General features: G+C 43.0%; 1 protein-coding gene across 1 annotated transcript; it reads left to right on the plus strand.

Annotated features, from left to right (window-relative positions):
• Window positions 1-6,216: 6,216 nt before the first annotated feature.
• Window positions 6,217-10,056, plus strand: LOC134392513 (olfactory receptor 5AP2-like). The gene is made up of 2 exons (XM_063116890.1): window positions 6,217-7,128; window positions 10,039-10,056. Exons 1-2 carry the CDS (start codon window positions 6,217-6,219, stop codon window positions 10,054-10,056), a joined length of 930 nt encoding a protein of 309 aa, XP_062972960.1.
• The last annotated feature ends 2,912 nt before the right edge of the window (window positions 10,057-12,968 follow it).

Consider the following 12,968-nt stretch of genomic DNA (forward strand, 5'->3'; position numbering starts at 1 on the left):
AGGCACCAGGTAAGCCCACCTCTCCCCCCTTCCCCACTTACCTGCTGCCGCCGCCGTTCACTGCCACCGCCACCATCCTTGCATCCAGTGGCTTCCACTGCCATTGACGCAGAAGACCGGAAGATGGAGGCAGTGATGGAGGCAGCAGGAAAGGAGACAGGGGGGGGGGGCTGGCTCTAAAGTGTTGAGGTGGCCTGAAGCTTCGGAGCCAACTGGCTTTGGCTTTGGGCCACCTCGGCCTTCACCTGAACCTCCTCAGATCCGGTTCGGAAGGGTCCGAATCACCCCAATCCGCTTCGGATCCGAGGCGGTGCACAGCCCTAGTTTTTAGGTGGCAACCACATTGTTAAGCAAGAGTATTATATCTATAAGGGCTGCAAATGAACACTGAACTAAATAGTGTTGATTACCTAAATGCAACACATTAAGGGCAAAGCCAGGTTAAGGAAACATGATTTTTCCCCATCTGAAAGAGCCCACTGTTGGTATCTCTCAACCATTGTAAGAATAAGTACTTCTTTAATGAGGAAGCTTCTGTTAAGCATTTTATTTGCTGGTCATCAGCACAGTGTTTAGAAATGAACTAAGATAGATAATGTTTGACTAGCATGCTTTTCATTTGTACATTTTCTTTTATTATTTATAAAACCATTTCTAGGCTGCTTTTTGGCCCTAACAAGGCTCCCTAGTTGGTTGGAACACAAGAGATGTGGTTATATTAGCTGGGGTGTGTGTGAAAAAAACCCATGCACACATTACTCGCACTCATGAAGAAATCCAATTCAATTCTGTTTGTATATTGCAGCACGGTGCATACTTCCTCCACTCCAGCCATGATCTCCAGCATGCCAGACAGGTCACTGGGTTCTTCAGCACTACCTGGATGACATATATGGGCATACCCATCTCCCCCCACCCCATGACTCAGTGATGAAGGATTCAGTGGGGGGAAACGAGAATCAATGAGAATGCTCCCAACCAATCAGAGAAACTATTTCTCTTTTATTTGTAGAGGGAGGAAATGGTTGGCTGGCTATTGTATGTTCTTCTGCTTCCTCCTGGAGAGCAGAGCAGAGCAAAATTAGATTTTTCAGCAATAGCATTCCAGTGGTGAGAGTGCTCTAGCCTCTCACTCCTTTTTATTACTACATAAGTGCTTACAGCAGGAGAAAGAGTGAGTTTGTGTGACTGTACGTCTGCTAATCATAATTCATATTAATTGTGTGAGAATTTGTCTAAACAATGGGTGAAAATAGAAGGAACAAAGAGTGCAGGGATCCCCATCTGTTCATGGCCATTCAGGAAACACAAATTTAGATGGGTGAAGCTGGTGCAGAACCCATTTACATTAACCTCTACAAAAGTCTGGAAAGCAAGGATGGGTACACTATCACCAGGACTCCTACAACTAACTCCGATTTATTATCATCCAGAGTTTGAAGAAAGACTAACAGCCAGAGAAAAACTTAACTGGAAATCCGAAGTACTTTATCACCTTAGGGAATTTTTTTCCAAAATGGGCAATTGATTAAGCAAGAACAACTGGTAGAAAAACTAGGACAGGAGAAAGGACAATGGATAAGAATCGCACAAGCATGTTCCTTCCTTTCCCAGCCAGAACTACAAATTGTGGCCACTCGGAATTAAACAGTATTTGAACGAGAGGTGGCGGGATACAAAGGAGTTACAAAAGGCTTGAGTTCAAATTTGTATAAGTGGATCCTGTCTCAAGTAATTGGTACAAAGGATCCACTTAGGATGGTCTGGGAAACTGATCTTAGAATACGAATTGAGGGGAAAGATTGGAATGCTTTGTGGGATAGACGTCCATTTAATACAGTATCATGTAGAAACAGGGAACTAACACTAAAATTGATACATAGATGGTATCTTTCGTCAAGTAAAATATCATTGATGAGCCCAGGGACACCTCCAAATTGTTGGAAGGGTTGTGCAGGAGCTGGGACATATATACATATGTGGTGGTCATGCCCAAAGGTGAATATTTTCTGGAATAAAGTGTTCCAGGAGATTAGCTCAATAACTGGACAATGGGTTCATCCATCCTCTCACTTAGCACTGTTAAATTTATATAAAGGACTGGATAATAAGCTGTAAGAAAAGGATTTAGTAAACCACCTTCTACTGGTGGCAAGCACTGGAAGGATGCCTGATTGCCAGGCACTGGAAGGATGGCAAAGGGCTTCACATTGATAATTGATATCAAAGGGTTTGGTAGATTGCCCTTCTAGAAAAATTGACAGAAAAAATGAGGAAAGAGGAAATGAGGGGGAAATGAGGTGCTAGGGGCTGAGCTGCCTCTGATGACATTGAGGAAGAGTCACTTGCTGGCGGAAAAGCAGATGCACTGCTGCGCCACCAGGTGATGCTTCCAAAGAGACGCTCCCTCTTCTCCCAAGGAGCATGGGTATGTAGCTGAAAACAACATCACATGTTGTTTATTCTCTCTCATAGCTTCATCACACCAGCGTTATACTGTGCAATCACTGTGAATTGTGTGCAAAGGACTCCGAAGTTTTCCAGTTTATAATCTGCTTTGACTGTGAAGTAGTCCCATGCATCCTGCTTTAATTGTGCTTTATATATAAAAGAACCAACATATTTTACTACCCCTTTCGGAGCTAATCTTTTGTTGTTTTCTGAGTGGCCACTGGGGGTGCAGGAGGAGGATTTGAAATGTTTATGAAAGTTTATGAACCGCCCAGAGAGCTCCGGCTAGTGGGCGGTATAGAAATGTAATAAATAAATAAATAGATAAATAAATAAATTTAAAGTACAAATTAAACAAATACTTACATCTGCGTAAGTTTTAAAGATAAAGACATCAAAATGGGCACAGTAATAGATATTAAGGAGGGCTTTAAGCATACCAAATTTGAATCTGATTGGGTCATATGTTGATTTTTTATGATTTTTTACATTTCTCCCCCATTATTATGATTAATAATATTTATTTATAAAGCGCCCATAAACCCTTTTCCTGGTATGCAAAGGATCTTAGGAGCACTGCTGCCCGGGGTGTGATTTAGCTAACAACAACAACAACAACAACAACAGCTTTATGCTATGGGGATTATTCGAGGGAAACGGGTACGTGGGATGAAGCTCTCACTCTCCGCTGCTGTCTCCGCGAGAGCCAGAAAGTGAAAGAGACCGATGCTTGGCATAGCTGGCCTTTATAGACTCTGCCCCACCCTTGCCCCATGTGGCACACATGTATTGACACATGAGATGCCTTATTCTGCTCCTGCCCACCCACAACAGCCGTTTTCCTACCTAAGCCATTCCGGCTGGGCGGGTACCAGGTATATATATTCACACTTCTTTCTGGATTTTTAAATGCATTTTTGGGTTTAAACTTTTGTTTGGGTTTTGTTAAATCCACCCCAAAACCTTTTATTATTATCCCACCCCACACACTCTCAAGCCTTAGCTAGACCTAAGGTTTATCCCGGAATCATCCCGGGGTCATCCCTGTTCATGTAAATGACACACAGGATATCCTGGGAGCAGGCAGGGATGACCCCGGGACAATCCCGGGATAAACCTTAGGTCTAGCTAAGGCCTCAGTGTCTCCTTTGGCAATGGGTCGCTGATGGGTTTCAAAGACTGTTTTCTGTGTTGTTTTGAGTGTATCATCATCATCATCATCATCATCATCTGAAAAGAGGTAGATTTTGGATGCTGTCAGAACTTGCTGAGTAATCCAGCATTTGTAACTTTTAAATAGACATACATTAGTTGAATTTTTGTACTGTGCCACTTCTCATTATAATTCCAAGTAGGCATAGAAAGTGGTGGTTTGGGAGATGCTCTGTGGACCTGTAAAGGGATGACCTTTGGATGCTCTTAACACTTGCTGCTGGATTTCAAAGACTACTTTTCTGTGTAGCTCTAAGGATATCATCCTTGGTGCCCTTCCACAAACCTGAGTGGGCATCAGTCACCACTGCAATACAATCAAAACCAATGAAATCACTAAAACAGTATTAAACAGAATTCCCCAAGTGTCCCTGAAGGCCAAAGAGAATACAAACTTCTTCTTTTTTGGCCTGCTTAAGAAACAAATCAGAGATGGAGCTAACCTAAGCTCTCTTGTGAGGGACTTCCATGCATTCATCTGCAAAAAAAAAAAAGAAATAAAAAGTGGACAAGATGCCCCTTTTAAGCCACAACCTGATTATCAGCCTATCCTCCTCTGGATGTCTTAGGCCATAGCTAGACCTAAGGTTTATCCCAGGATCAACCTGGGTTCGTCCCTGCCTGAGTGCTGGATGCCCTGTGTGACACTTAGATGAACAGGTTTGACCCCTGGACAATCCTGGGATAAACCTTAGGTCTAGCTATGGCCTTAGTTTAGATGGAGCATTTACTCTGTATTTCTTCCATCTTCAAAAACAACAACAATACATGACTAATCATGGATCATCATTAATCATCTTTGCACCTCTCCACTGCTGAGATCAGAAAATCCCCAGGGACCAGTCCCCAAAGTCACAAATTCTCAACATAAAGGCTCCTCTCAGTGTGATGCAACCCCATAAGCAGGGAACAGCATGCCAATGCGTAGCATAAGGAGATTTTTGAATCCTGTATGGTGCTAGATTAAAGAATACATCAGGACATGAAAGGAATTGGGCTTTTCTTTCTGTAGAAAGGGAATTATTTTATGCTCAGATCCCAGACTCAAAATACGGATAAGTGAGACACTCAGCCCTTAAGTGGAGATACAAATTTACAAGGTAAGTGTAAAAAAGTCTCTAACACTGGCTCTAAAATAATGATCTAAACAAGAAGTGTAGGGTTTAAAGAAAAATAATTAACAAGAACAAAGCAGAAAAGCCATTTCCCCTCCCAAATAGAGCTGGGTGATAGAGGCAAAACGTTGAGGGAAATTATGGTATGGATTTTGAGAATATTCATCACTAAGCTTTGATGTTTAATTTGGGATCGGGAGACAAAGAAGTTGTGGTTTCCCTTCCTTTTCCAAAATCTTTGAAAGAGATAATAATAACAGACACCATTGGTGTCCCTATAAAACATATCTAAGGACACATTGATTCCTATCAGAGCAGGTGAAGAAGGTGGAAGCTGAAATGTTTTGCTTTAAGGTTTCAATTTCTGTTAGTCACTCTATTTACACATATGCACAACACACACACACACACACACACGGGCAAGTTTTGCAGGGAATCGTGTTTCCTGGGCCCCAACAGTTGTCAACACTGTTATAAACTGTTTTAAACCAGTGATGTGGATCCTTCCTTTATGAATAAAGAGAATCATGAAAGTGGTCTTACAGAACTCCTATTCATTTAGTGGAACCAGTGCAGGATTTCCCACCCAGCATACTCTGTGCTGTCTTTAAATAGTCCTCTTCTGACATTACAGAGGAAAGAAATGTTTTCTTTCCTGTAATGTTTTGAACTTCACCTTTTTAATAACCAAAGAATGCAAGAGATATATGGGCAGATCTGTCTGGACTGTCAGCTTTTGCAGTTTCTGCACGAAAAGTCACACAAGGATCGCATTCCACATTTCATCTTGCCTGTTTGCATTCCTCTGCGGGGTGGGGGTGGGACAGGGGGGAAAGTCATGCAAATACTGGCTCTTTATTGAAGAGGTCTGCCTTCTGTATGATTGTCTACATGGAAATTTCAGGCTTTCACACAAGGTCATCTAAAGCAGGGGTGGGCAACCTGCTGCTCTCAGCATAATTTCATGCAGCCCTCAGTTTAATCTCAAAAGCCCTCTGCGTGCAATCAGTTCATGAGTGAATGTCCCCAGCTGTCCATTGCATAGGAAGGAAGAGGGAGAAAGAGAAAAGGGGGAGAAAGGGAAGAGGGGTGACCCACCCACTTTTGGCTCTGCCCCTGCCCCATTGGCTTCAGCTCTGCTCACCACCTACATGTGCCTCCTAAATGTTTACCCATGAGAAAATGCTGCCCTAAGTGAAGTTGCCCACCGTTGATCTAAATTAATGTAGAAGGATCAAGACCTCGTAGATTTGCATATCCATCTTCCAAATTTGCAATAATAACAATAAGATTACATAGATTATAAATTTGTCTGTAGAGTACAATAGTTAAGTGAGTGCTCACTTCTCTCCAGCATTAAGCTATGACTGAGTTTTAAGGGTTTACAGATATGCATCGGTCCCTCTCCTTTGTTTTACAGGCTTCGTGTTCAGCTACAATGGTCCAATGGAATCAGACCACTGTTCCAGAATTCATTCTTGCAGGATTCACAGACAATCCACTGCTCCGCATTCCCCTGTTTGTGGTGTTTCTAGCCATCTATGTGGTAACACTTCTGGGAAATCTCGGAATGATTACACTGATTCGTCTTGACTCACATCTTCAGACACCCATGTACTTTTTCCTCAGCAACCTGTCCTTCTCAGATCTCTGTTACTCCAGTGTCATTGTCCCTCAAACATTGGTGAATTTCTTGGCTGAGAAAAAAGCCATTTCATTCATCGGCTGTGCATCCCAGTTTTATTTCTATGCTGTGTTTGCCAGTGTAGAGTGTCTCCTACTAGCCGCCATGGCCTATGACCGTTATGTAGCAATCTGCAACCCACTACTGTATCCAGTTGTCATGTCCAAGAAGGTTTGTGTTGGGTTTGTCCTGGTGTCATACCTGGTGGGGTGTGCCAATGGCATGATACACACCAATACCACCTTCCGCCTTCCCTTCTGCAGGTCTAATGTCATCAACCATTTCTTTTGCGATGTGCCCTTAATACTGGAGCTTGCCTGCTCTGATACCACACTCAACCACATCCTGCTTTTCATCATCTCTTCCTTGATCGGTCTTTGTTCATTCCTCACCATCCTTATCTCTTACATCTACATCCTCATCACCATCCGGAGGATCACCTCATCTGAAGGAAGGAAAAAAACCTTCTCTACCTGTGCCTCCCACTTGATGGCAGTCACCTTGTTCTATACCACTATCCTCTTCATCTACCTGAAGCCCACCTCGAGATATTCTGAAGGGCAAGACCAAGTTGCTGCCGTCTTTTATACAGTGGTGATCCCCATGGTCAACCCTCTGATCTACAGCCTGAGGAATAAGGAGGTGAAGGAGGCCCTGAGAAGGATAGTAAGGAAAAAGGGGGTTTCCATTAAGGCATAAATGATTGACTTTATTATACAAGGAAGACTTCCTCATATTGAGAATTATGACTTGTACTGGGCAATGAGCAGTATGACTTGTTTCCAAGCAAACATGCATGCATAAGCCTGTGCTGCAAGATCAGTTGCCAGTCACAGATTGGTTGAGGAACCAGTCATGACATTCTCATTCAGACAATGTACCTGGGCTCATTATGTGTCAGCACAAGAGAAGTGTATGGGAGCTACCCTATCTCAATAAAACCTAACATGAATCTCAGCCTAGAATGTTTTTGACATTGGGAGCTATGGAAGAGGATGAACACAAACAATATTAACATTTTTGAGTCTTGAATATTACAATCATGTCCATGTTATATTGTACAACAAAAGTAAACCCTACGTATTGGTTTAGGGGATAACCACCACCACATCCACCATCCTTGCTGCAGCTTTCCCAGATAACCTGTGATAAAGATATTGTTTGCTGGATTTTTCAAACATTGAACTATCTGGCTTTTCAAACTGTGAGCAATCAGAAGTACAGCACTGTCTTGAGATGTGTTGGTATTACAAGCATTCAGCTATTTGGGGATCTACCACTTCTTAAGCCTTATCAGTTCCATGTGTGAACATTCACAAATGACATACGTTTTGAAGCGAAAGGTCTGATATATATGGGTGGGTACACACACACACACACACACACACACACACACTTAAAGCAGTTGCAGGGGGTCTTAGTTTGATCAGTGCAGTGGCACTGGGAGAGGTATGTTAACCTTTCCTATCCACCCCATTTCCCCCACTCTAAATCACCCACTCCACTCCCCCCCCAATCCTAAGAGTGCATGATGATTAGCTATGCATACCTGAGCATTTGTGAACTACATGACCACAAGAGGTTTTCTACCATAACAAATAAATGTACCAGTCTTCTTGTCTTCAAGCGTTTGCCTTAAGGTGCATAATATACCTAAACAGCAGCTTACCGTTAAAGGCTGCTTTTTATATTTGAACAAATAAGTATATTTCAATGAAACATTTATATTTACCTATGAAACATATTACTTGCTTTTCAGAATAAGTAACCCCAAAGCACAGTACAAAACAAGTAAAAAGCAGAAACATCATACAAGATTGATTGAATGGCTAATATGCTAGTGGCCAAGGCAAGCTTCAAACTTCACTAGTCTTTGCTTTCTCATTGCTGCCCAGTCTCTCAGCCCAGGTAAATTCATCACACTGGCCGCATTTGTACAACACAATAGTCAATGGTGGGATAGTAGTCAACTCCACGGTTGATTATCGAGGGGGTATTCCCCATACAACATGATTATAATCAACTGTGGTATGGATTGGAGCCAGCATCGAGTTGGCTGTTACTCAACAGTGTGTTTGATTGACACATCTCCCCTCCCCCTCCCCCAGTCCTTACTGGTATCCCATAAATCATTGAGAGTTTTGACATCTACACTAGAGCATCAGCCACCACTTTGGTCGCTCTTGTCAGGGGACTCTGTAGTCACCAAAAATAACCTACTATATGAGACAAAATACTCAATGATGCCCGACAGATGACATGATAACCAACGGTTGTTCAGATAATCAACTCTGCACAATGTTAGTTATATTCCTTGGTTATTTCGGCCGAATAGCCGACCGTGGTGTGAAAAAGCCTGGACAGATGACACAATAACCCACCATTGCCTATTTCACCCACCATTGACTATAGTGTCATCCGAACCCAGTCACTATGTGAACGGAAGCTTCTAAGCAGCACTGCCTAGGAATTCCCCTTTCAGCCCTTTCCTCATTCAACAAGAAAAGAGTCACTTCCCCTGCAGTTCATTAAACCTCATGGCTAGGCAGGTCTTTGTTTTTGGCTTGCATTTAAGAGACATATGGCAAGATACGGTTTGTGAAACTGGGGATGATTTGGGGGAAGAGCAATGAAAATTTTCAAAGGGTTCATGGGGAGCTGTACCAGGAGATGAGGCATTAGTGGGTCACTGTGTGTGTGTGTGTGTGTGTGTGTGTGTGTGTGTGTGTGTGTGTGTGTCTTCATAACTTTAATTTTGAGGTGGAAGGAAAAACTACAACACTCTAAATGGCTGCCATTATTTCCCAGATGCAGCACTAAAGCGGGAGCGGAGAGTGGCCAGTGAATGGGGAATGGTGGCCAGGAATATTTTCAGAAACAACTCCACATCCACAAGCATTCTTCCTTCCCAACAAATGAGAGCCAAACTTGGATGAAGGCAAAACAGAAATCATTATCTGATTTGTTCCTTTGGTGCCCAGGCTGTTCCCTTGCTTTGCCATGGGCTCCCAGCTTCCTGCCCCTCAGAAGCTCTTGCTGCTGCCCCCTTCTAGCTCCTGCAGCCAACCTCCTCAGCTTACACTGATTTTAAAAAGTCGGAGACATCTGATACAGCCCCAGAGTAGCAGTGCTCAAAATTCATGGTGATGATTTCCCCACACACACACCCTAACATCATGAATCAGGATTGCTTTTATCATGCTTGGTTCTTTAAAAATATCCACCTTTGTTACTACTGTAACTGAGAATAGCTTGATGAGGGCTAGGGTAACACTTTAAAAAAATCTAATGTGTTGTCATGGGTTTTCCATTGGAGTAGTGTGAATGGATTTTCTAGGAGTGTGGGGGTTGTCTGAACCATTCTTGGTCGGAAGCTTGGACCTGTTAAGCTCCTCAGGACTCTCCCTGTGCTAAGGAGATATCATTAGCTTTAACAAAGTCTAAGGAAGCAACAACATGTCTTCCTTCCCCCACCTTCTCCTCCCTCCCTTCACTGGGGATGCCATCCAGGGGGCTGTCTTCATGGTGCTGAGTTGGCACTGCCTCCCTCCTCAACCTTTCACTTTCCCTCTCCAGGGCCGGCGCTACCATTAGGCCAACTAGGCAGCCACCTAGAGCGCAGACCTCAGAGGGACACAGTTCTGCCCTTTAAGGGTCACAGTTTTATACAAATTAGCTGTTTTAAGAAAAAACATAATAAAAGGAAAATATAATAGTTCAAAAACTCTTCTTGAACAGCTGAATCGAAGTTGGCAAAAAAAAAAAATTGGGGAGTGCAAGTAACTCGCCTCCCTAGGGTGCAAAATAGTCTGGCACCGGCCCTGGGTACATCAGGTAATTCCAAGGAGGGAGCATAGGGTTCCAGGTCCCAGAGCTGCCCCCGCCCTCTTTCTGGTGGAAGGCAACCAATCGCTAGTCACCTTCCACCAGGCTCTTCCCCTGGTTGCCCCTGGATTGGCTGTGGAGCAACATTATATGCTAGAAACACCATGTTGATGTTGCTCCCTTTGAAAAAGTTTGGGTAGCATTGTGAGGAAGCCCTGTGATGACTGTGAAGCTGTGGCTGCACTTTGACTGGGAGGTTTGAGAGTCCGAGGAAAAAGATACAGAGATGGAATTGAGCTTGTCTGCTTCTGTTTTCTTCTGGGTGCACAGGAGGGAATACAACTAGGCCTCAGCAAGCTGGCTAATGTGAAGTTGTTTGGATAGTTAGGAATATTGTGGAGTCAACTGCTGCTGTTCCTCTAACAGTGCCTAGCCACCTGGAGAACAATCTTGGGCAGAGGATGTACTGGTTTTTCAGCCTGCAAGGTCACAAGGATATGGAACTGGCCCAGAATTGGGCACCAGGTAGGTCTGTCATGTAGTCAGATTCTCTGTAGTGTAGGGTGTGGTGGAGAACAGCTAAGCCTCACTGGGAGATAAAGACAGAAGGAACATGACATGGGCCTTGGTGGTGGCTATGAGGGCTACATCTCCAATCCTGACACTTGCTGCTGCCTTCCCTCTTCAGAGAGGATGGAGTGCATCTTTCCTCAGAGGGCTGTGGTGGGTTTTTGAGTTGCTTATCCAAACCAGCTGCTCACACCTTTTCCAGCTGAAAGGGATCTTTGAAGAGAAGCTCTCATGGGCACTGATAGCCAATAGATGCCAAAGTCTATACAGCGTGTGAAGTGATGACACTTTCAGAACACTCCTTGCCACATACACTAGTGGTCTGGCAATGAGGAGCAAGGATCCTTTTCAGGACTAATCCAAGGCTTTGAGCCAGGATGCAGTCACTTTTGCTGGGTTATTGTCCACCAGATCTATGCTTTCTATCCGTTGCATCATTGCCATTCACCTACATTCTAAGAAATGTTTTTGTTTTCAAAGGGTACCTTGAAATGAAACTGCAATTGAATTATTTTTTTCTACTGGAAAGCATGGAGATAATTGTTATAGTCAGCTGAGACTTGAGTTATTTGGAGGACAAAGTCCCCAATGAGTAGCGCAACCTCAGAGATCTTAATATGTTTGCACCAGCAATTCAAAAATACTTAAGAAATTCTCCCTGGAAATTGTACCCGTGGAAGAGAATGGAGCATAGACTAGAGATTCAGCATCATGTCCATCCTCACCAGTGCACCAAGGCCATAGCTAGACCTAAGGTTTATCCCTGGATCGTCCAGGGGTCAAACCTGTTCATCTAGGTGACACACAGGGGATCCAGTGCTCAGGCAGGGGCGAACCCTGGATGATCCCAGGATAAACCTTAGGTCTAGCTGTGGCCCAAGACAAATCTGAGATAAGAATTTCAAAATAATTGGAAGAGGAAAATTGGCTGGCAGGCTGAAGGGAAATGGGTAAGTTTTGAAGCATTTCGATCATTTTTACTTCAAATTAAAAGTTGGTTGCTTCCACATTAGCTCTTATTCCTGAATTGCTCTTCTTTTGTTCACTCACTTTGTATGAGGAATCCATGTCAGAGAGTTCAAATAGGCCATACCCTGGATTGATTTGTTTTTCTTAATTCAGGAGTTATGATGAAAACTGAGTTTTGGAATTCAAGAACCTTCATATAGGGCTATCAGAATAGCCCTGAAATTTTATTCTAAAAATGAATAAGTGTCCCTGTGAAACAGGAGTGGGGAAATCTGCTGTATTATAATTATAATTGTAATCCACTGGCTGCCGATTAGTTTCCGGGCGAAGTGCAAAGTGTTGGTCATTACCTTTAAAGCCCTACACAGTTTGGGTCCAGGTTACCTATGGGATCGCCTTCTCCCATACAATCTGCCCCTCACACTCAGGTCTTCTGGTGAGAACTTACTTCAGTCAGCCAAAACTAGGCTGACCACTGTTACCCAGAGGACCTTTTCTTCTGTCACCCCCAGACTGTGGAATGGCCTGCTGGAGGAGATTCGTCAACTTAACACTCTCTCTCCAAGTTTAAGACAGCTTTAAAGACTAGCCTCTTCTGGCAGGCTTACCCAGATGAATTTTAAGATGTCTGATTCTTATTTTGATATTGTATTGTTTTTATATACTCTTTTATTTAATTTTACATATTTGATTTATATTGTATTGTTGTACTAATGTTGTTCCCCGCCTGGATCCAAAGGATATGTGCATACTACTAATATCCTGCGCTCCAGAGAATGGCATCATTGCTCCCATTCCAAGAAAAGTCCCTGACCTGAGTTCAGTTATCCACAATTTAAACATGCCTACTAACCATTTGCTGCAAAAGGGTCATAACTTTCCTGAAAATTATCCTATTTCCAGAATCTCAGGGCAATAGCTATAAAAGACCTGTTCCTAGGGGCAATTGATCTTATTTAATTAATTGCACAGAACTGGAGTGCAAGTTCTAATGTTCCATCAAGTTCTATCAAGTTTCAATGTGCATGGGGGAATAAATTTGGAATACATTTATTTATTTAATCGTTTTTATTACATTTCTATACCACCCAATAGCTGAAGCGATATGAATTATTTGTTTTTGTTCTGCACAGTACAAGAAG

Source organism: Elgaria multicarinata, chromosome 2 (assembly GCF_023053635.1).
Source record: "Elgaria multicarinata webbii isolate HBS135686 ecotype San Diego chromosome 2, rElgMul1.1.pri, whole genome shotgun sequence".
In the NCBI taxonomy this organism is placed as follows: Eukaryota; Metazoa; Chordata; class Lepidosauria; order Squamata; family Anguidae; genus Elgaria; species Elgaria multicarinata.

What these genes read in the sequence shown, in the direction of transcription:
- LOC134392513 (XM_063116890.1), top strand. Translation starts at nt 6,217, where the DNA reads ATGGTCCAATGGAATCAGACCACTGTTCCAGAATTCATTCTTGCAGGA.